At 36.9% G+C, this 24,914-nt stretch overlaps 1 protein-coding gene across 10 annotated transcripts in view; it reads left to right on the top strand.

Moving 5' to 3' along the window:
* Positions 1-24,914, top strand: part of tcf12 (transcription factor 12) — a 59,205-nt gene that overhangs the window by 11,491 nt on the left and 22,800 nt on the right. For all 10 annotated transcript variants that reach the window (XM_011491400.3, XM_020714323.2, XM_011491391.3 and 7 more), the window contains exons 5-8: positions 3,201-3,303; positions 15,704-15,765; positions 16,912-17,044; positions 17,518-17,570. In XM_011491400.3, coding sequence (XP_011489702.1) covers positions 3,201-3,303; positions 15,704-15,765; positions 16,912-17,044; positions 17,518-17,570 — 351 coding nt within the window. The remainder of the gene's footprint in view (positions 1-3,200; positions 3,304-15,703; positions 15,766-16,911; positions 17,045-17,517; positions 17,571-24,914) is intronic.

The raw sequence follows: 24,914 nt of genomic DNA, 5'->3' as shown, positions 1-24,914 counted from the left end.
GTTTTACCATTTTTTTTAGTTTATAGACAAATCAGAATCAAATCCAATCAGCATACAACAATATGGAAAACAGATTGGCATTAAAGATGTATATAAAAGAGGAAAGATGTTTAGTACTTTTTTGTTACAATGCAACATTGGTTTATTCTCATTTCTTGCCACTCTTCATATATACTTTTTCCAAAAATGTGTCCAAACTCTGTTCAAGAAACTCCAAAGGCCTTTGTGTTTTCAGTCTGCAACAGCAACATAAAATTTTGTCCTGCAGCTTGTTGGAGCTGCTACTGTGAATGTGTGATCAGTCAACTGTGAGCAGTCTCCAGCCCTGTCGCACTGACCTTGGCTTCGAACCAGCTGCTGTTTCCCGGGTAGTTGTGGCTGTAGGCTGGTATGACAGACAAGGCTGTGCCCACCGCCTCCGCAAGACAATCCCAGCTTCCCTTGTGCCCTGCCCCAATTGATACTCGACCCCACACACATCCATCATGACTATATCATCATGACCAAGCAGCCACATGCAGCCAGACACAAATTCACTTGGGATGTAGCACAGTGTCTGTGGGAAAAGAAATGTCGGTTTAAATGCTGTGGCAAGTGGTCAGGGAGTGAGGCGTAACGCCTTCCCTGCTTACTGTGACAGTGAACTCACAGTTACATAGCTGGAAGTGCTAATGTGGGGCTGTGGCAGTAACACCAGCGTGTGTTAGTCCGCTTGTGTTGGGAGTGTTACAAAGGATCTAATGAGCAGTAATAGTGATGCACACCCGTTTAAGAAAACTCTTAATCCATTTTCCTGTTTAGCTCAATGACCCAGCTAGTTTTGATTACACGTTATGGTAAAACAATGTATCTTTACTTGTTTTTGTTTCTTATGCCTATAAACAAAGTTTTTTTTTTTTTTTTTTTACATTTGCATAGATTTAACAGAACTGCTTAGCTGTTTTAACCTCTGCTTTTAGCTTTGTCTAAACTGACCTCTGACTTCACTCAGTCAGGGAGATAAAATGAGTTGCAATGCACTTTGATTTTAGACACATTTTGGTTGGTTGCCTTTGGATCTTTAAAACCTCTTTTAGATTATTTATCAAAACTAAGGCTGTGGAAATCATTCAATTGTCTTAAATTCCAAGTGAAAGGGTAGTAATTCTTTTTTTTTGGTCTTACTAATATGGCTAAATCTACAATGTGTCACCAGATAAAAAGAGCTTCTGTCATAAAGTTGAAGTTTTTTGGTGGTAACTAAATCTGCAACATTGAAATGATTGAAAACATTTTCTTTATGTTGCTAAAAGGTCTTTAAACCTGCTGCTGAATATAATACAAATAAAAGATAAATGTTCACAGGATAATGTATTTGCTAAATTAGTCATTATGTACATTTAATTTGTGAATGTGGTCTTTTCTTTTATTATAAAGAATTTTAAAAAGGTTTCCTAAAGTCTTATATTTGACTTTCCTAAATCTGTGGACACCTGGCTAAGCATATGACATTTTGTAAACACACCTAAGTGTACAGTATTTCTTTAAATGTATTAATCATATAATAATCACCACAGTTTAGTCACTATAACAGGATTGTTATGTGTCTCTGTTCCTTTGCAGCAGTTTGTATTGAGTCTCTTTAACCAAAGACTGTAGGCTGCACCTTCACTTTCTTTAACGCAATTAGCTACTGAAGTCATCCCCAAACAGAAAGTTCAGTTGCTGCCACACTGGTTCATGATCTGGAGTGCCAAGAGAAAACTGCAGATTAGAGCAACAGTGAAACAAAGATCACTGTCACCAGCTGGAGTCCCTCAGCAGCTCAAGAGACTCACCAGAGAGGCAGCAATATAAACTTAGCTCTTTATCCGCTGAGAACCTTGTGTACTGAAAGGTTAAATATGTTTGTCTCAACTGGAACCAGTCTTAAAATTTACCTGCTACAAATGAAAGCTCGTTCTGAAATGAAGGGTTCACATCAACAGGATTAAAAAAAACAACCTTTAAATGGTAAATATGAGTTAATTGCAAGACGATTTTTGCTGGTTTAGTTTTGCAGTGTTTTATATATGTCTTTGTGTGCTTCTGACTTTACGAGTTCTTCTCACGCGGCTGTTGTTGTTATTGAGTCAGTTCATGGTGCGTTTAACGGCGCATGCAGCTTGGCATCGGCACAATGGGAAATCCCTCGCCACAGCACATCACTGCACTGCCTTTGAAATGTATCCATCCCTATCTACTCCAAAATATATAGATACTTAAAATTCTTCTTTTTATCCCTAGTATTTTGTTTCTGACTTTTTCAAAATAAGTGAACAGAAATTCAAACCCACTTTTGCTTGTTGGTGTGGTTTGGTAAAATGTATTTGATTCAGTAGAGGAGGATTTTTCAAAGGCTTGGGATTAACTCTCTAACAGACCATTTTTTATTACCCAGGACCCCAAGGTTTTTCAAACCACACTGTGACCAATATTTAGACCTAAACCCCTGAAGATGACAATTGTTGTGGAAACACCAATATAAAAACAGCCAGAGAAATAAAAAGACAATTTTTGTGAGCTGCAGGTAAAAGGATTTTCAAATTGATCTAATTGTGTTTTCCTGTTTTAATAAACGCTGTTTTTTAATAAAGTAATATGCAAGGCTGTGGTATAAAGTACAGAATCCAAAAACAAGCAAACAACGTTGTAAAATATTCTCATCATTATTCAGAAAAATATTTGAATCTAAAAGTATGTCATACACATTTATTGACACCAGTATAAATATATTATCTATTTTTCAAAAAAGCACGTTTTAAAAAGTCTCTAAAATAAAAACAATGGAGCGAAATTCATGTAAAGGCCTACAAAAGAAACAATAGCATTTATAGGAGTGTGATCATTTACACAAAAAATTAAAAATACACTGATATTGTTAGCAGATTTGATATTAAAATTGACTGCATGGAAGTTAATACACTAAATTGTTTAAATGCATCTAATGTGTTATAGATGTCAACACATTTTAAGAATGAAGTAGGAACAGTCACTGATGATTGTGTCTAATATTTTTTTGTGTGTGGAGGGAATGGACTTTTAAGCACACCTTTTTAAAAAAATTTTTTTTTTGAGAAAATGGAAAATCGGTTGTTTTAATCTTTAACAAATTTATGTTATTCTATAGTAGAAGTTAAGTTCATCTCTAATGTGGCTAATATTTTGATCTTTTCCCTCAGGGTTTTGCAGACAGCCCTCATTACGGCGATCATTTGAGTGACAGTCGATTAGTGCCCAATGAAGGATTATCCCCAACACCTTTTATGAACTCAAACATAATGGGTGAGTAAACTATTCCCCTCAAATTATCTTGCCCATTGTTAGTGAGAAGACTTGACGGAGATGCAGGGCACATCATATCTGAAGGTTGCAGAGCTGAAAGGCTTGCCAGACACCGCTACAACATTTATTTTCTCACTATTTTATCCCCCACCCCTTTATCTTCTTTTTTCTTCCACGATAACCCATCCCCAGGATACAGATCACTCCATCAGTATGGCTTTGCATCATGTTGGTCTGTTTCTTGGAGATGAAAGCCAACCTCAGCATCTCTCATGGGCTGAGCTTGTGTCTACAGTTTTCCCTCATGAATAATAACTTCTTATGGAAGTGCACTTCAGTCTCATTCATTCATGTATTTATTTATATAGTTGTATATTTCTTAAGTTGAACTATTTTAGGTTATGATTGCACTGATTGGACCCTCAGTGGTTTAGTGATATAAATAAGGTGTTTGCATTAATTTTAAGAATTATAGGTTTTAATTTATTAGTGTGTCTCAGCCTTTTAGCTCCAAGCTGGTTTGAAGGGATTTTCTCGCAAAAGATTTAAGTTTCCAGGCATTTGCATTACCTGTCAGTGTTCATTAATAAGATGTTGTTTTTTGCCATTGCACACTTGTTTTTATACACTTTTAAACAACCGAATCCTAATTTCTAATTTCCCTAAAACAAGTCAGAGTTTTAAAAGCTGCGATAGCTGTTACGATGACTACCAACTGTTTTCTTAAAGCGCTTTCTTTTTTCTTGTGTTTTTTTACTGTTACCAAGCTAATGCACTGTAATTTAATTGTTTTGTCAACATCTCATCTACATTTTAGCCTAAGAGACTGATTTCCAAATCCAATGATTAGTTCACAAATGGGTGCTGCTGAATTTACACAAAGTTTAATCTTTTGTACTTGATTACATCACTGCTTCTAACTCTCAACCCAGGTCTCCTATCATCAGCTACACTCATAATATACTCATTATCAGTAGAATATGTTGTAGTCTATGCAGCATAATGCCAGATTTACTCAGTGTAACAGTAAGATTTAAATTTCCTCTGATAATTTCAGGATGACAATTCTGTATATAGGAGGTGTAATTGAATTGTTGTTTTCTATGTGCATAGAAGGTTTAATTTCCTTTGTCCCCAACCTCTTTTGGTTTTGTTTTATACGTTTTTCCTGATCTTAAACATGGCAGAATAGCCACACAAAGGTGAAAAGAAGCAGCTGTCTTTCTCTTTTAATCATGAATCGATTATTATCTGTAGACTTTTAAATGAACAAGAGTTGCTTATAGGTGCTCTTAGTTAGGAGTTCTTATACTAAATGACTTGATTAGGTCTCATGGTTTCAACTGAATAACCAGATCCTTGGGTTTTATGTGGACACACACTGGACAACTGGGCTGTTCTGCATTACTTTAGTTTAACCATGTGTGACATCACAACTGCTGAGTTGGAGTTCAGTGCTCACGTTTCTCCGTTGTGCCTCATATCGGTTTGTCATACAGCTTAGTCTTGCATAAAAACTAATCAGCTTATTACTGTAATCAAAACACACACACACAACAATGAGCAGGGAAATGCCAGCGTGTCATACATGTGGCCATGAGTGTGACGGAGTAGTTATACCGCTGTCCTGCTAAGATGGTCTTATCCACCACTGTACATAGACATTGGAAACATTTGCTCTTTTGCAAGTTTCGATGACTCCATGTATTGGTTAAATTAAATGTACCGGTAATAGTTATTTGTATAAAGTCTGTTGCATGTAGGTGTTTTCTCTTGCCCTGAATAATTATTCATAGAGAAATAAAAACATTTTTGGAACCACACAAAATTCCTAATAGCGATTGATTCTTTTATACGCAGCAGATGTTGTTGAAATAGTCAATATCTATTTTTGATTTGTCTTTTTTTCTGCGAACAAAAAATAAATGGACACTGCAGATATTATGTAATACTTAAAATCCTATTTAGTCATGTACTAGTCAGTCCCTCCTGGATTTTGCAATGTAGCACTTGCACCAGTTCAGTCGTATGCAACTATTTCCCACACATTTTTCTCCACACAACAACTTTGTTCAATCGCTGCATCTTTGCCTCAAATTTGGCCCATTGCTCTTATTTTGAACAAGTTCCACCTGTCTAACTGTCCCCACTAATCAAGTTTAGAGGGTCAAACATACACCGAGGTGAGTGAAATCTGTCCTCTGCATTTGACCCATCCCCTTGGGGAGCAGTAAGCTGCAGTCACTGCCACACTCAGGAACCATTTGGTGGTTTAACTCCCCTAAGCCTTAATGCTGAGTGTCAGCAGGAAGGCACTGGGTAGAGGAGGTAAACAGTCTTGTTCTCCATGCAAAAAGTCATTGATTGATGAGAACCTTTCAACTGCAGAATATGTTTATTTCCAAATATATGCACGCATGTGTGTGAATTTACCATGTGTAGGTTTTAAAGAAGACCAGTGTTAAGGTTATTAGATGAAATATTAGCTCATTTGATGTAATTAAATATAAAGGACACATTTTACGCCTCCCTGAGTCAACTTGGTAGACTGATTATTAATAATTAACTAGTCAAAACTTAGTGACCAATAGCCACATTTAACTAAATACTAAACTGAAATATTAATTAATAATGGAACTTTTTATGATTCAAACATTAGAAAAAAGAATTAAACCTTAGCATAACAACTTTTTCCTTTTTTACCTCATTAAAATGTCACTTTTCAGCATAAATATAATATTGATCATTTTTGTGTCAAATTTACTAATGATGCTGCTATACATTTATTTTAATTTTAGGGTCGTTATTTCAACATCATAAAGTTCGGGAGCCGGTTTAGCTCGTGCTGGTTCGCGGCGCCTTCCGTCCGTGCAACCAGGGTTCGACTCCGGGCTGCTCCCTGTTCCCTTCTCCACCTCCGTGCCGGTTCCAAGCCCGGTTTGAGAAGGTTGCGTCAGGAAGGGCATCCGGCGTAAAACATTGCCAAGTTTACCATGCGACTTGTTCGCTGTGGCGACCCCTGATGGGAGAAGCCGAAAGAGGAAGAAGAAGAATTTCAACATCATAAAGTTTGCTTTATTTAAAAAAAAAATCACTGTTTAATAAGAAATTTAATTAATCCTATTCCGTTCTTGTGGGGTTACATAAAAGTGCACTTCAATAAACTTGGAAATAAAGCAGCCGCTTTTCCACATCCTCCTACAGCCTCTAGATGAAAACCATTATTGAAAAGTATTGCAAATTATATCAAAACTATTTAGAATTCAGATTTTATTAAGTAATTATTGCTGTCTCTGACACATTGTGTGTTTAGATCAATTCCTAATATTGTATTGTGATGCTTGGAGCTACTGCTAATTCAGCTTATTCTCCTTGTCTTTTATAAAGTAGAACTTGCAGTTTATTCCAACGTGTTTTCTTTTTCTTTTTGTTTTTTTGTTTTAAGTCTCTTGTGATGTTGCATCAAGGAGGGATGGCTCCTCTTGCCAAATTTTCCACTTTGGTTTCATCTTTAAATTGTGTTTTTGCAGTGTCCCACTTTTGTTTGTTTACTGTATTTCTCATACATGTGTGCCCCAATTTTCTTCCCCCTCTCCGTCTGTTACAGGCAGGATAACATATTGTTCGACATATTTAAGCAGGCCTGATGTGACAGTTCTTTATCCGTCCCCCACTACCTATCAACTTGACTCACAAAAAAAAATCCTTCACTCATTACTGCCTGCAGAGGGAAGTTTGACTCTTTTCAGATCTGAAATGTTCAGTGAGAAATAGTGGATGTTGATTGAGGTGGTCTTTGTTTTTCGTCTGGTTCTCCTAAAGCACTCAACACCCACTCCAATGAAAATCGTGTTTTTAACAAGTTCTTGTAGCACTTTTCTCATGGCGGAAGACACATATAATTCTTTTTTGTTAAACTGTGTCTAAGTATTTCTTTGTTCAAAGTGGATCAGAGGCCGATTAAAAAAACAATCTGTTTGAAGAAGCTCTCATTTGTGACGCCTCAACTGAGACGGGCAGGCCAAAGTCTCTCTGTTCCGCTTCATTCTGATGCATCCACTTCCAGACAAATGAATACAGCAATACTTCCTTTTCCTTGTCTGAGCTGACATCTGGCTAACAACTGTTTGTCTTGATAGCTCCTATATTGATCTCAATTTTTGTTGCACAGCTAATGTTAGGTTGGGGTTGTAAGGAGCTTTAAGCTAATGTAAACAAAGGGATGATGGGATATCAGCGGAGGAATTTGTTTTTTCTGAACGCAGAATGGTTATTCATAGAAATATAGTTTGCACGTGCTATTTAGCATAACAATTTTCTTTATTATTTATTTATTTATTTTTAATGCTGGCATCTCTGCTGTGTTCCTGCAGAGGAAGATGCCTTTATCTTCTGGGAGAACCTCTCCAGATTGAAGTTGTGATTGTGTGCAGGTGCTTCTCAGATGTGCACTTAGTTTATAATGTGGTGAGGGTCACAGGTGGCCGCCAAGTCTATTCACTCCACTCCGCTGCTTATACCCATAGATATCCACATCCACTGCCCCTTCCCCCCACACACATACTCATGTATGGCCCCCAATGCTGGATCCATGCTCATAAAATCATGTATGGAGCGAACACTGTAGTACATATAGCATGTACATATAATATGTGCTTCTCTCTGAGTTCAGTCATTTCAGCAAATCAAGAGCTTTAGCTGAAAAAAGGTTAAATCTCCTTTCTACCTCCCACCTCAGTCCATTTTGGATCTGCGCAGCCAGCCTCAGCCTATCCCTTTTAAATCCTGCTTCCCAGCATGCAACTGGCAAGGCCATCCAAATGTGTGGGATCAGCTGCAGACCAAGTGTGCCCCGAAAACCTTTTCTCCAAAAATGGGGGAAGAGTTATTTATAGTTAAAATGTTATATGTTAAAGTAGAAATGTCTGTAGAGATTGCATGGGCTTTGAACCACCACACACTGTTTTTACACAGTTACTGGACCCATAAGAAGCTGTTCCTTCATGCAGTCTCATCAGCTCAAGCTTTTCCACACATTAGTCAAATTGAATTTGGAATGTAAATGACTTAAAGCTATAGTGTGTTTTTAGTATAATCACAAGATAATTTAAAGTGATGCACTATTAAATTTGTTCAAAAGTCTTTTTCAACAAAAGCCAAAAAAATCTACTGATTAAGTCTATCTAAGGCTGATGCCTCAGAGGGCGTAGTTCATGTAGTTTAAATTACTTATGAGAAATTAAAAGAATGATCTTTTACATGGGTCATCTTTAGTACTTGATATCCCCTTACTAAAGGCATTAAATATTTTATGTGATCAGATTTAAGTAATTAAGTCATTACCTACTATGTAACAAGATGTGTCTTCACTCTGAATGACAGAACCCTTCGCTAAGCAGAGCCTTATATACCTGTAACTGTGTTGTTTGTTTGATATCTTTATGTTTCTGTTTTATTACTTCAGTGCTCAAATTTTTATTTTTGGATTTATTGGCAGTTTGTTTATTCTAAACACGATTAATCTGCTTGTATGTTAATAATGATTACATTTAAATGGTTTGGCTCTGGTTACAAATGAGGAAACTCAAACTTATTTGCAAAGGGCAACATTTTATTGTTTATCCATTGTCTACGTATATTTCAAAGAAGATGTAAGTCATCTCAGGTTAGTCATCAACAGATGACGAATACATTTCTTTGTTTGTCTCAGAATGATGTAAACTTTCCTGTATCCTTTAAAACTGTTGAATTCTGGATTATTCCTTGCATAAGTAATTTCCCAACATGGACAAATCCCATTTTTACTCAGAGACATTTTCTTCTATCAGAGCTCCACATTAGTCAACTCATCATTAGAGGATAAATCACAGGAAGCCTTGCACATGATTGTTGGTGAATTGTTTTGTCCATCTCATTTCAAGATCATGTGTCCATATGTATTCACATTTATCATTGTTTACTCAAGCTATGCTTTCTTTGTGTTGAGTGTGTTTGCATACAAAGTGTAAAATAAATGCTACAGTCTTGTCTTGTTGAGCAATAGCAGATTATGATTAAATAAAAAAATGAAAACATTTGTTTTTTCGCTTTTACTCCCACTTAACAATGCCTGAAATGTTCTCCTACGCTTACTATGCCCTCAGAGTGTAAAGTGTGGGAAGTGTAGAGTGAAGCATGTCTCTAGGAGAATTGAAAGCTGCATTTTTACACTTAGAAACATCAAAACTCTTGAAAATGTTTGAACAGCTTTTGCTTTCATCCCTCTTAGAGACTGCTCATCTGACACATTCCTTTTTGATTGTTTGGGTGTAAGTTCAACAGATCGTGTTAGTGAGTTGAAGACAGCTCAGAGTTTCCTTGGTTTTCTCTGTGAGGACATTTACACAGCATTGTGTCCACTGGACCTGCTTTTTTGAAACCATGTGTGTACATGTCTCTGTACTTAATCTGTCTTTGGCTTTCTGATTTGCTGTTCAACAGTTGTTTGGCATCTAATTCCAAATATCAACGAATTTTTTCTGTTACACACTTAGCTTGATTGTAAAGGCCAACAGGGATGGTAGGTAGTGGTGGTGTTGGGTGTTCTTTAACTTTTTAAGTGGTCTAAGTGTTTAAGTGCTCTCCCAACCTGACAACAGCAATATCAATGAACCTGCCATTGACAAGGAGAGCATGTCAGTGTCCCTCCTGGAGCGGCATCCGTTACATTGTAGGTGCTTACGTGGTGGGAGACGTTATTAGGAAACTCATCGCCTTTCTCCTTTGAGAAAATGGACGTGTGATTATGAAGTCATCAACTATGAGCCAGCAAGGCTACGGAGAAGCACCCTTTCACATTGGTCCTCAGGGTGCCATTGATTGGTTACCATGTGTTTGTGCCTGATAGACTGTGAAATGGTGTGTTGTCGTACGGCTGTGTCACACCTGCGTCCCACCAAAGTGATTGATTGGTTTGGTCATGTGGAATGTCCCCATCTGGTCTGCAGTAATGCATTTTTTTCTTCATTTGTGAATAACAAGCACTGGAAAGGAGAAATCTTGAGCTAAGAAAAGGCAAAGGCCAAGCGAAAACATGTTCCCCTTCTCATCTCTCCTTTTACTGAGGTAAAAAAAATTCAAATGGACTGAGACATGACACCTGATTATCTTAGAAAAAGGATAAATACAAGGAAATCCACTTCCCCTCTCACTCGTGCAGAGGTAAATTCTAGGATAAAATAAACTGTTTAGCTTGTTTGAAGGGCATGAAAATGTTATTTTGAATGTCAGACCAACTTGAAAATGTTTCCAAAAATATGGGATGTTTTTAATTTTGCTCATTAGGATACTTTGTTTTGATTTGTTACATCTTCTGCGTTTTTCTCCCATGTGCACAATGTGTTATTTGTTTCTATTCCTGCCTTTTTCCCAGTTTGATATTTTTTTTATCCTGGTCCCTTGCCTCTAATTGATCTATTCATTCCACCTAATGGCTAATTACGCATCGAGCTGCATGTGCAGATGCATTTATCATCTTAGTACATAATAATCAGCGACATTTCAACAAAGAAAAAGAAATACATATGCAAATAAGAACTCATTAACATTTGCTCTTGCTGTTTTGAATAATGTCACTGCTGACAGGGCTGCATGCAGAAACTGATGTTGAGCTCAGGGCAAGGGACACATGTTTCCATGGTGTTTTGTTGCTCGATCATGTTCCCACATTCTGCTGCTGTTATTTATGCTGTGCTTCAGACATTCTTCTGCCAACCAGAGAGGAAGACCAATATAAAAGGCCCTTCACCCCTAATTTCCTCTTCTATAGCGTCTTAACCCAGGCAGCCATTGTAAATGTAAAAATAAAAGTACTGGGCTGCAGCACACACCCAGACAAGAGCATCAAACACCATGAGAAATTTAAAACGAATTTAATCAAGAGGAAATCATTTGGTTTCTAGATGAAGAGTTTCACTGCCTGCAGTATGTGTTTGTTTTCACATCTTTCTGTGAAGATAAAAAATAGACTCCGGTTTAAGAAGAAGCCCTTGGAATCTATTTGAGAGGCAGTGAAGCATGCTTGCTAATTGGCTGTTTTTGTGGCAATGGTTTTTAAATTGATCCCTGGAGACGCTTAGGTCACTAATGCTCATATTGTCAAAGTAGGGGACCTGACACAGTTGCCATGTTGTGCTGTGTGGGATAATTGTGTGACCAATAAGATTTCATATTATAAAGAAGTGACAGACTTGCCTGTTGTGTAGTTCAGTATTTTAGTACACATTGTTTACTCTCTACCCATAATTATAAAGTCAAAAACAAACCAATATAAACTGTTAGTTTGTAATGCAAAAGTTAAGTCTTCTAACTCAGACATGATTTAATAGGTAAACTAGATTGCAATTTATACTAATTTAAGTGGCTGTTTTGACAAATGAACACTAAGCTAAATAAAATGTGTCATTTCTCCCTTGAATACAACACTGTACTCTAATTAACTCACTCTATTACTTGTGCTGTATCTTGCCTCTAATGAAACAAAACTTTGTTGCTTTATGTTATCTTGTAGTGGTCCAGAACAGTTGTTTAACTGAGAATTCAGGAATTATTTTAAAAAAAAAGTATTTATTTGGTGTGTTCTTATTTTGTTTTGCAGTGTGGGTGTGCTTAATGGTTTTAAACTTGTATTTTTTTCTGCATGACAGGCTATTCTTTATTTCTTGTACCACTTATTTTAAATTGAATGTGAGTGTGTTTGAGTGGGTGATTGTGGCCCTGTGACAAATTGGCGACCAGTCCAGGCAGGGTGTACCCCGGCTTCTGTCAACAGTAACCCAGTTAGGCTCTGACAGCTCCGTGACTCTGAAAGGGATACAGTGAGTTAAGAAAATGGATTTATGATTTATTAAGCTATTTATTTGTATTTTTTATACTTTTTTCCTTCCACTACTTTCACTTATCTACCCGTTCACACTGACATATGACTTACTTTAGAAATGGAAAAATCAAAATATTGCTACGTAACTAAACCAATGTGTTGCCAATGCAAAATTTAAAGGAAAATTAACTACTGATTTGAAATGCAATGGGAATAGCAATGACATTTGGACAGAAAATGAGGAAAAAAGCAGGCAGTGCCAAAAGACACAGATATATCCAGAAACCTTAAAGAGACTTTGCTCAGCACGATCGTAAAGGAGTGCAAGAAGGTCGGGTGGAGTAAAGCAGAGTTTAAAAGTGAGAGGTGCACAAAAGTTATTTCTGCTATTTAGCTGAACTGTATTTGTACTCTGTCTACTTCTGAACGCAATGTTCTGAAGGTTTATTTGAAAATCCTTTACTGTAAACATTTTTTATTTTGTCCAATCTGTGCTGGTCATTTATGAGCACACCAGCAGTAAAAGGACGAGCAGGAGAAACAGTTGTGGATTCATTTCAAGATGAGCACATCTTTTACCAAAAAGGTTAAATGAAAGTTGAGAATCAATAGAAAAAAAGAGGGTTAGACCAAAAAAGATTTCCAAAAAAATGTATTTAGAAATTGTAAGTTCATTTCTATATTCGCATGAATTTCAAAAAAAGTAAGTCTCTGTTTTAGATTATGTCCGTAGTATTTAGACAAAGAATAAAATTACTAAGCAGGTAATTTTTCAGTGTGACTCAACAAATTTTAGATTGCTTTTTTTATTTAAAGAGCAAAAAATACTCGTGCAAAGCTTTTAAAGGGGGTTCTACGATGAGAAAGAAGACACACAAATAAGATTTAGAGAAAGTAATTGTAGCACACATTATCATCTAGTGCTGTAACACTAGTCTTCCAAAACAAGACTGTTGAATGACTGTTACCTATTCTGAATGCTGCTATTAGACTTTAAACCAGAACCAGAAAAACCTGTTGCATCCCCTCAAGCCTTTTATCTGTCTACATGTTAGACGTAGAAAAGATTTTTTAAAAATGGTGCTAGTTTTTCAATCACTCAATGGTGTAATGGTTCTCCTAAATTACTGTCAAGTCTTCTTGTGGTTCACAAACCAAACAAGGCTATAAGACCTGAAGGAACCAATCACCTGCTAAGACTGTGGGTCAGCCAAATGGGGGGAAGCTCCTTTTAGCTATTATGCTGCACACAGCTTCCTGGTGTGCTCTAATGTGATCATATTCATTTTCAAACGTAAACTCTAAAACTTTGATTGTTTTTTCCTGGTGTCTTTGGATATACTACACCAGTCCATTTACTGGTCATTTTTTTCGTTATTGTAATTTCTTTTATATTTATTTATTATTTTTATTCTGTTTTAAGCTTTTCAGAACCCTGTGGTGGACTTTAAACTGCTTTTGTATATGAAAAGTGCTAAACAAAATAAAACTTCATTTTACAATCTAGCACAGTTGTCATTTTTTGAATCAATCAGTGATTCTGGAACAAAGCATGTCTTACATTATACATGTTCAGGATTGTGATAACAATATGAATTGGAGCAAATAAGTGAGAACTTTATTGAATGAGATAAATAGCAACCTGTCTTTTACTATTTGGCAGGGCTGCTCAGAACACTAGTACTTTTTTATATAGAAACGGATTTTCTATTTTAATTGTTCTCCTTGAATGTCTGAGGGTGGTTCGTCCCTAGGGACACTCTGCCGTGATGCAGAAGAACAGTCTCCTATCTCCTCCAGGACTGCACAGATAAGGATATGTGAGTTTCTTTAAGTGAGCCTCTCTCACTCATCAAAGCAATGCTCAGATCAGTTCTTATTCAACAAGATATCCAGACTGCATGTTTTTAAACCTAAAAAGGGATTTCTATCATCTCCTGGGTAAATAATATTCAGTTCCAGCACGTGTCCGTTCTTGTTTTAATTGGAGGTTTGACAAAATTAATACAAGTTGCTGTTCATCTTCTCATTCATCTTTTCCTGGCAGGGCTCTCGTTTGTTGGTTTGTTTCTGGCTGAGGAATGAAACTGCTGATGTTAGGCATTGACATGAATTGCACTTTATTTATGTATATTAGAAAAATGTGTAGAGAAATTTTTATTTTACCCTGAAGGGTGTCAGTTTGAGTTGTCTGTTAATTAAAAAAAAAGAAATACCATAAAGTAAACGTATGTCTTAATTTCCTTAACAAAAGTGATAACTGAAATCTTTTGCAAAAATTGCCCACTTGACAGTTTTCCTTAGATGCTCTTATATTAACAGAATCATTTATGGAATTGGTCGCTCTTCATGTCAAGAAGTTTTGGAAAGATCAATGAATATTCAAGGAAGAAATCCTATTAACCAATAAAAACCTTGAATAAACTTTAAATATATATATTGAATGAATAAATAGAACTTCAATTGATCCCACAGTAGAGAAATTGATTTGGTACCATAGCTATATAAAAAAACAGAAAATAATAAAAACAACAGATAATAACAAATAAATAATAGATAATAAATAACACAATGACAAATAAAACGTGTGTGCGCGTGTGTGTGTGTGTGTGTGTGTGTCTGTGTGTGCAGCCGCCTGGCTATGTATGTGGTCCTGTGATGGACTGGCGTCCTTTCCAGGGGGGTGTACCCTACCTTCACCCCGTCACCCTGAGCTGGGATAGTCTCCAGTAATCCCTGTGATCATAATTAGTATGAGGTGGTGTAGATAGTTTACGGATAGCTGCTACAGATGGATGGATTATGACATCTGTGTTTGTAACTTGGAACATTCAATGGCTCAACAGTTTCAAAGTTAAATTGAACTTGTCTACTTGGGAGATTTCTTTTTCTTTCATGTACAATTTAGTGAAATTTTTAGTATTTGAATGGTTGGTTGTTGGAGGATGCAATTGCAGGAGAATGTTCTGGTAGCAGGAACTTAACTAATGAATGAAACTTCTTAAATAAAAGCAAAGCAAAACTAAAAAATAAGAAATTCAGAACCAGAACATAATGAGAGTAAAAGATGGAACCAGGAGAATCTGGCACTGACTTGCAGACAACAAAACATGGACTTGAATAGACTGTAGACTGAAACAACTGTCTGTGATCATCATTAAAACCTGTTTTGACAGTGACTGCAGACAATGGATCAACTGAAACCAAATCATAACAGAAATCAAACTGTACAAACCAAAACCCAGAAGAAAAATAAACAGAAAGTGTCAATCCTTGCAGTACTACCAAGATGACTCAGAGTTAAATGATGTAACACATCTGTTTGAAATGGCATTTTAGTGAATTGTGATGGAAACCCAAATGGGACAAATTCATGCCTTTAACATGGTTGGAATTAAAATGACACTGAAATAATACAACACACATTTTTCCTTTGTCTAGCAATCCCCATGGACTAAACAATCAGGAAATGTGTCAGGTATTTCTCTACTTTTTTCACAAAGTCTGAAAGTAATCATTTCTGACTTTTCTATGTTTTGTCAGGTAAATCAGAGAGAGCAGCATTTCTTGGCTTTGGGAGGGAGCCTGGAGCATCTGCTTGCCAGGTCAGTGTCCTGTCACAAGTGTGATTGGCTATAGGAGACCAGTACTCACATTTTTTGGCATAAAAAAAATGACATGAAAGAAGGTCAGACTTTTATTTTCTGGAACATTTTGAGTAATATCATGCAAGACAAGCTTTGTGGTGAGAGGCTTTAATTTGATGTTTTACTTGTTTGATAAACTAAAAAAGAAAAACAAATTTTCAATTATTGAATGAGCTGCTGTAATACTTAACAAAAGTATTTGCTTCTACTCACAAAAATGAAGCCTTGAATGCAAGTGTGTATGTATGTAGGTATTTTCCATTAAACTGTTTTGATGTTTTCAAATTAAGAGCTTAGTTTGAACTGAACTCCCCCTCCCACAAATAATTTAATCATTAATGGTATTTATTTACACTGTCATTCATCAAGAAAGTCAAATCTAGACATTGCAATAGAATAGTATTGCATGTTTTTCTTCACATGACTTTGCCCCTTAAACCAATAACAACACATTTATTATTATATTTAGCCTAGAGTCAAGAACACAAGACAAGAGTGTCTAACTATTTTCTGTTTTTTTGTGGGGAAAAACTTTTCAGAAAAAAACTATTAAAACGTTGAATAATTAAGTAATTTATCTTTGGGCTATTTCTGCTTTTTAATGTATGACTGCAATTAAAAAACATGTAGATGGTATTCCACTGAGTACTGCTAGCTCACATGATATATGCTGTCTCCAGCTGTTTAAGCTATTTAGACCAAGTTTCTTAATTGACCTGTTAACCAATTGTGTTGGGGTTGTAGAGGTCATAGCCACAATAATGGCTGGATGGCATAATGAGATTTCAGAAGTTCGAACATTTTTAGTGTTAGGGATCAACATATAAATGCAATGCTGCATTTAGAGTACATTGACATTAATTCAATTAATATTCGTTTTATATAATATTAATTTATAGTTACCTGTTGCACTTACTAAGCATAATGCTATGCAATGTTTCTTAAATTCAGAAATGTCATTTTGTAAAAAGATGTTGAAAAGCTTTGATTGGGCATTCAAGCAGCAGCTGCTTGTGGATCTGTGTTGACAATTTGTTGATGGGATAAATAGTCAGTACGGACAATTAGCTAAATTGTTTTTGGTGTGTTTGTTTTGTCTTTCAGTCTTCTCTAAGAACAGACACTGGGTTAGCGAGTCCAAGCCCGGTGACTACACCAGCAAAGCCTGCTGCTCCTTTCTACGCCCTCACTGGAGCCAATCCCAGGAGACGTTCTCTACCAGATCCTTTGCCCATTGGTAATTACCATTTCACAAGTATTCTAAAGACATTTGACAGTAATGTACATAATTTATGTCAAGTTAGTACTTTTCTTCCAAAGAAAAACACATTTTAATACATAAATCCTTAAATGTTCAATGCAGACTTAAAGTTTTAAAGAAATATTTCCCCCTTTTTTCAACTGCTAGCTCATATCAAGTAAAATCATGAATTATTTATTACCCACCTGTATTGAGCGGGTGTTTTCACCTACCTTCCAATTCCAACTTTTAACATTTTTGATTATTACAACGGTTTTCTCTCCCAAGTAACAAGTACATAATCTAATTTGATGTTGTAGTCGTATTTTGTTCACAATGTGTTAATGGTAGTTTTGTCCCATATAATATAGTAGTCAATGTAATAGTTTTGTTTGTCAGTACTTGCTTTTGTAGAGTTGTTTTTTTTTGTTTGCTTTGGAGTGAAAAGATGTGCTTTCATCTCTTCACAGATCCTCTACAAACAAAAAAGGTTCGCAAGGTCCCTCCTGGCCTGCCTTCATCTGTGAGTGGAAGATCACATGGCTCTCCTGTAAACAGATTGTGCTGAGAGTGTACCTAAGCAAACACACTTATTTAATGCTCGGCTTTTGCATGCATGCAGACAAAGGGACCTCTTGACATGTCTGCTATAGTTTTGGAGGGAATGTTTGTCTGGTGCAGTTTGCTCAGCAGTCACTCCACCACTGCCTTTCGGTTTACAAAATATGAAAGTTTTGAATTCTTGTTAATGAATTGTTGCATGTGAAGAAGGACGAGGTCCTGTGTAGCTTTTTTTTGGTCTTTATTTTTTGTGTTTTTGTATGCCCGCTCATGCATCGTGTGTTTGTGTACGTATGCTCGTGCGTGTGTCTGTGTGTGCTTGTGTGTGCAGGCCATGGTGTGATTGATTTTTAGTGCTGCCCTGTCACAGTCTAGCCACCTCACAGCCTCTCCAGGGAGAAAGAGAGGCTGTCAGAGCGGATCCCCAGCTCTGCTCTTTTGATGTTTAATTAGTCATTACTTGGCTGAACAGGAGGACAGACAGAGATTAATAGCTCAGAATATCTAAAAATTTCTATTGGTAATGATCCCGGTGGAGCAGAAAGCATTAAGATGCAGAGAATTGTGGAGCTCAGCTTGTATTCGTGTAGACAGGGGGTGTGCGAGTTTGTTAGTATGCATACATTAGAAAGTCAGATGTTCATTGTTAAAACAGTGACGCTCGACTGGTAAAGATTTTTATAAAACCTTGCTTGATATTCCAACGGCTTAAAAAAGACAACTTTTTCCCCTTTTTAAAAAGAATATATTAGTTCATCAAAATCCACTTGTTTTCTTTAGTTAAACAATGACAGTTTTTTTCCCCTGCTATTTCAGTAAGAGCTGGATTTGCCTCTCAGAGCTTTGATAATCGTCTCTTCTGCTGCCGTTCCCCTGAAATTAAATATGGAACAGGCCACCAGACATAAAAGGGTGCCACGCGTTTTGTTTCTGCATTTGTATTTGAAAAGAAGTTTGCTGGATCATGAGGGAGAGATTGTCCCCAGCAGAGGCAGGAACGTGAGCTGCCTTTTTCTTAACAAAGTGATGTATTTGAGGTCTTGTCAGACAGAGGGAGGAGTGGAAAGAATGGATGCCTCACGGGTTACGTCTCTTTGTTGTGTAAATGGACGCTCGGCTTTTATTTGTCAGTACTTAACACATGGGCGCAGGTGCAGTTCTGTGACTCATAAGAGTAACAATCAAGAAGTACAATGCTAGATGGGGAAACACAGTGACAGAGTATTGGATAAAATACAGCTTGTTCTTGTCACTCAGCTCTGCACTGGAGATAAAGCTTGGAGCTTGGAGGAATTATCCCAGTTAGTCTTTGATCTCATTTGAAAGGATAAAGATGGCACTATTGAAAAGCTGCCTATAATTGCTGACATAGAAAGAAAAACTTAAAGCTGTTTTTATATGTGGCAAAAGTGGAAAATTTAAAAGTAGTCGGTTTTCTAGCAGCATTTATGTGTTACATGTTTGAATTTCCATTGGAAGGAAAGCATGTAGGTACAAAGTACCTGTTGGTGAAAAAGGCTCCTTGTGGCCCTTTTAAAGAACGTCTTGTGTTGGTTAGCAAGAGTATAAATTCTATGTCTTGGGAGGTGGTTATCCACCATGATCTGTTTGCATTGCTGACAGCAATACATGTAGTGAAGGTAAGGTTGAAGGAGTGTTAAGTGGGAAGGTGCACCCTGAGCCAGATCTTGTGTGCTTGAGGCAGCTGAGCCTGCAGCGTACCGTCAAGCATTAATGCAGCTGCAGATTCCACTGAATGCTTTTGCTAGTGTAAGCAAACACGAGGACCCCACCTGAAAAGATGGTTGATTTAAAAAAAAAAATCAACTCAGTGCGTTTACTGCTAGGAATTTTCTTATTTATTTCACCCCCACCCCCACCCCTTCTTCTCCAGCTTGTATTCTTGCTTTCCAGTTTGGAAATAAATTTTTTAGAGGCAATGCAAGTAGCAGGTCCAAGCATGATGTGCGTCTGTACACAAGCTGATGGAGCTCAATCACAATATTTATGGGAACACATCCTCTCTGCATTTAGGGTTTTGACACTGCAGTGCACCAGGTTGTGAAGACTATCTAGACAGGCCAGCTGGTGATTGCAAACATTTAAATGTTTATAGAGCTTTTTCATCTTATATATACCCGCCTTCCTTCAGCCACACACATACTCTCCTCTGTGGTCTGTAGGTTGTGTGCCTGTGGACTTTGGATACAGCAGCGAGTTTAATTGTGTGATATTTCTGGCAACTAAAAATCTTTTTTTAAATGAAAAAGTCTTTTTTTAAATGAAAAAGTTGTACCTGTCCACATTATACATGTCTCTTCCTCATGAGTAGTATTAACATGCATTTGGTTCAAGCATGAACCCTTTTATTTTTATTACAGTAGAAGTGTTGACCATAATTTCATTTAGAACTACAAACTCAACACTGACTAAAAGACAGATCAGGCTGTTATTGAATAGACAAGCTGCTAAAGGAGGCTGATGGGCAGCTGCTTTGGCACCTGTCTTAAAGGAAGACTGAACAAGAAGAGAGGGGTTTCTAGCTTGTGGGGGGAAAAATTGTATCTTGTAGGATATTTATGGGAATCTGCAAGGACATGGCCTGCCTGTGTGCGTCTGCGTGTCAGTTTGTTTGTATATACAGTTTTTTTCCCCTCTCTTGTCAGAGGCACTGCAGCTTGATTTGACACTTCCTCCTTGGCTTTGGTGATGGTATAGCTGCAGGATGAGAGAAAGTGTCGGGCTGTGATTCCACTGCCTTGAGGGACTTTTGCAAGCGAGAACCTTGAGTGTGGGTGACAAAAAAGATTGACATTCGCTTTTGACAGATCACTCAGACACCCATGTTTCCTTGAGATTTGTACTGTGCAAGCTGTAAGAAAGGAAGCCTCCTTTAGGCTTTGAATCTTAAGACCTAAATATGTTCCTCACAGCTCTGTCTAGTACACGACTTTGAAGTGATCTCTGTGTTTTTATCAGACAGTTTTTACTAGTTCTCATTAAAAGGAGATAATTATCATTGCTAGTATTATTTTCAATAGCACTTGTGTTATTTCAACAAACTAAAAAAAACTGTTTGACAACCAATTAAACAGATTACATACATTCATATTTTGATCTATTGTTACACTGTTCCCAGTGGTCTTTTAATTAAGTGTCCTCCATCACGCCATCATTAGAAAGTGCTGCAAGAACATGGTGACAAAAAACTCCACCAAATATGCAATTTTCATTCAATAGTGTCTTAAAGAAACGCTTAATTATATTATTTGGGCAACCCAATTGTGTAATTAAAAAGTATCATTACTTTATACAGTTTTATTTGTATCTAAAGCTAAAAAATATGGGGCAAATATGTGTTTCTTAGTCATCATTTCTGCAAGTTGTCCCACTTTAAAAGTTGAAAGAAGTCTGTAATATTCATCATAGATAAACCTCTAACAGTAGCGACAGACTTGTTACCTGTATGAATGGCATCGGTTCGAACTAGTCATCTGAATGAAAGATACCTGTCCACACCCTTAAAACTGTAACCTCTCCACCATGACCCGAACCAAATAGCTGTCTAAGGACACCAGGGACAAGATTGTAGACCTGGATAAGACTGGGATTATCCAATCTACATAAACAAGCAGTTTGGAGTAAAGAGGTCAGCTTTTGGAGCAATTATTAGACAATGGAAGAAATTTTAGATTAATGACAATCTCCTTCCAACTGGTGCAAGATCTCCCTTAATTGAATACAAATGGTCTCTGGAAAGGTGAGGAAATGGCCCAGAACAAAATGATAGGAACTGGTCAATGACCTAAAGAGAGCTGGGACAACAGAAACAAAAGTTCTAGTTAATAACACACTATATCATCATGGATTCAAACCTGTAATGCTCTACTTAAGCCAGCACATGTCTACACCCATCTAAAGTTGCCGGATACCATTTGGATGATCCAGAGGAGGATTGAGAGAATGTTATTAGGTCAGATGAAACTAATGGAACTCTTTGGTAGAAGTACCATTTGCTTATAATAGGAAGAATGCTCAACTGCGTTCCACGAACACCATGCCCACTGAGAAGCATGGGGGTGGAAACATCATGCTTGGGGCTGCTTTTCTACAAAGAGGACAGGATGACTGATCCGTATTAAAGAAAGAATGAATAGGATTATGTATGGTGAGATTTGAGGCAAAAACCTCCCAATGTCATGCCGGAAGATCACAGCTCTCAAGCGAAAAAGTGGCTTTGTAAAAAAGCATTTAAAGGTTCTGCAGTGACCTCAATTCAATAGTGGAGGGAGTTAGAAGTCTGTGTTGCTAGCCCCAAAACACCACAGCTCTTGAGAAGCGCTGCATGGAAGAATGGGCCAAAATAGTAGATACAGTGTAGCTGGTGAAGAAAGACATTAAACATTTGACCTCTGCCAGGGTTACATCATAAAGCATTTTGTTTTTGAACAAATACTTATTTTATACATCATTATGCAAATTTAAAAACATATACAAATTCTTCTAAAAATATTTAATGTGATTTCCTGGTATCTTTTTTTACATTCTCACAGTTGAAGTGCATCTATTACAGACTTTTCTCATCTCTTAAAGTGGGACAACTTGCAGAATCAGTGACTGACAGATACTTCATTCCCCCCCTGTTGATACTGTTGATTTGAGAAGATGCTGATCAGCCAGTCTTCTCCTGATATTTAAGACCTTTCTTTTTTATTTTTTGGCTTGATGAAATTTGCCAGTAACACAAATCGCAGCAGATGATAGAGTCAACAGACACATCTTTTTCATCTGCAAGAAAGGTAATATTGGCTAAGGTTTCAACTGTTAGACACTTGTTAAAACATGATAGCTTGTTGTAAATAATTCATGTAAATTTTGTTTAGGTAAATGGCTGTGATAAAAATCCCAGATTTTTGCATTTGTCAATAAGAAATAATATAATCACTAAACATTAATTATTTAAGCTTTTACCTTTAGAAGGAATATCAATCCTCCTAAAGTTGAATTAGTTGAGGAAAATCTGACATTATTTTGTCTGTGTCCATTTTCTTGATATAATGTTCAAACAGACATTGTAAATTCATCTTTGAAAAAGCCTTAACATGAAGAAAACCTTGTGAAAAAATGTCATATTAAATAACTGAGACTTAAATTGATTGACTTATTTAACAGTAGACTGTGTGCAGCTACAGGATAAATGTTACCACGTCACTAGGTGTCGCTCTAGGCAGGAACTGTTGACCTGCATTTGTTTTCACAAAAAATCCATAAACAACTCCTGTTATTAGTTTAAAAATTGTTGGTCTTATTTTGAATTCTTTATTTGAAAGCCAAAATTAGCAATTTTATTTATTTGTTTAAAAAGTCTTTGTTTTATTAAATATTTTATGCACACATTTCATTGGTCTGCACTAATTATTTAAATTTGGAGAGCTAGATCTGGATGGAATTCTATTAAATAAGAAGTTTAAAGAGTTCAAGTACCGTCTTCAAAACTGAATTACTCGCAGAATTTAACCAACAACCCAAAATAAATTAAAAAAATGTTGTGGCATATACTGTGTTAAAACAATGCAACTACAATTTGTGACAATATTTAAATTCAGTCTCTGAAAATGTTATTGCTGATCATTAAAGTCAACATCCTTCCTCTTTTTTTCTATCATGTTTTTACATTTTTTAATAGTACAAAAAGTAAGAATTTGTGAAATTAAATGCCAGGCATTATTTAAAGATCAGTTTAATTTTACCACTATGAAACCTGCTAACCAGTCATAATTAATCAAAGTGAGATAAAAGCAGGGGGTGGGGTTGGGGGGTCGGATGACAATCTTAATCCCTGGTGTATTTTCTCAGGGTGAACCTGCCTTAATTAGAACCAGAGCTTCTTACAGGAAACTCTCTTCCTGTCTGATGACATCATCACCATTCATGAGATGAGGTGACTTTAGCTTGTGGGTTTGCTGCTTATTTTTCCTTTCTTTCTTTTTTTGGCTTTTTCCAAATACATCCTGGAGAAATCACCTCTGAATGACTCGTTTGTCCTTTGAGAGGTTAGGGTGAACAGGTGGGTGGAGGGGATGGGGGAATTACACAACATAGCAGTGGTTGATTCATTATATTTAATCAATTGAAAACATTTAGACATTTCTCCTGCAGTCAGTAGTGGAATAAATGATATGGTTGGATCCTCAATTCACTGACATTGATGTTGGTTCTTAGTCCACTAAATTATTATGCATCCGTCCCTGGTTTTATGTTTTTTTGTGCAATGCTCTGCTGTGTCTGGACTTGTTTTAGACCCCTTCAAATACTTCTATCATGACCATTTTCCTTAAAGCATTAGCTTGAAACAGTGCCAGATACGAAACAGTAACAACATGCAGAGCCTGTGTTTTGGACGAGTTTAAAAGAGATTCAGAGAAGAAAGGGGGGATAAATAATACCAGTGCTAAAAGGAATAGCATAATAAGGGCCTAGTTTTGTTAGGGAAGTAAAATGCTTTCATCTTTCTATAATAGTAATGCTCTCAATGAGTTGTCAGGCCTGTGTTTAGTCCAGCAAGCTTCAAGTGGTGCACATGAAAGGCTCTAGCCAGACCGGGCTCTTGCTGGAATATGGTATCTATCCTCTCCTTTTTTCTTTCCTTCCATCACCTCCCCACCCTCCTGCACACAAACGCGCACATAAACGCACGCAACAGCACACACACATATAAAGGTAATAGAGAGCTGTGTGGCTTACAGTGACACTGAACCCTGGTAAAATGGTTGTCAATGGTCCCTCCCGCCTTATTACTCCCCCCTTCAGAGGCCCCAGGGTTTAGGAAACAGAGCTTTCTTTCCCCCTGTTTAACGTCACAACACAACACCTTTGCAGCTGTTGCATGCTTTACGCCTCTGTGTTTACAGGTCACATTATTTAACTCTGAGAAGCAGATTTTTTGCTTTCTTTCCCCCTCCATCTGTGTTGTTGTTTCCAGCTTGGATTTGGGTCCATATGCTTTGAAGTGGTGCAGTTTTCTGTCTATTGCTTTCGAGTTCTCTCATTAAAGTTTCCTAATTGGCATGTGTTACAGGTAAAATGGATTGCCAGAAGTTACATTTTTCCCCCACTGCCTATAGACTCATTTAATCTTCACAGAAACAAAAGATTAGACACTGAGGATTAAAATGTGGGAACGATAACAAGCTTACAGCACGTATTCAAGCACTCATTTGATCGTCACACATATTAATAAAATCCTGCTCAGAGAACAATTGTTCCTAATACCGTAGGGTCCCCCCTGCAGAATATCTGTATTTAT

The sequence above is a fragment of the Oryzias latipes genome, chromosome 3 (genome assembly GCF_002234675.1).
Source record: "Oryzias latipes chromosome 3, ASM223467v1".
NCBI lineage: Eukaryota > Metazoa > Chordata > Actinopteri > Beloniformes > Adrianichthyidae > Oryzias > Oryzias latipes.
The sequence above is the reverse complement of the archived record's forward strand: the minus strand, read 5'-3'. Positions and strand labels throughout refer to the sequence as shown.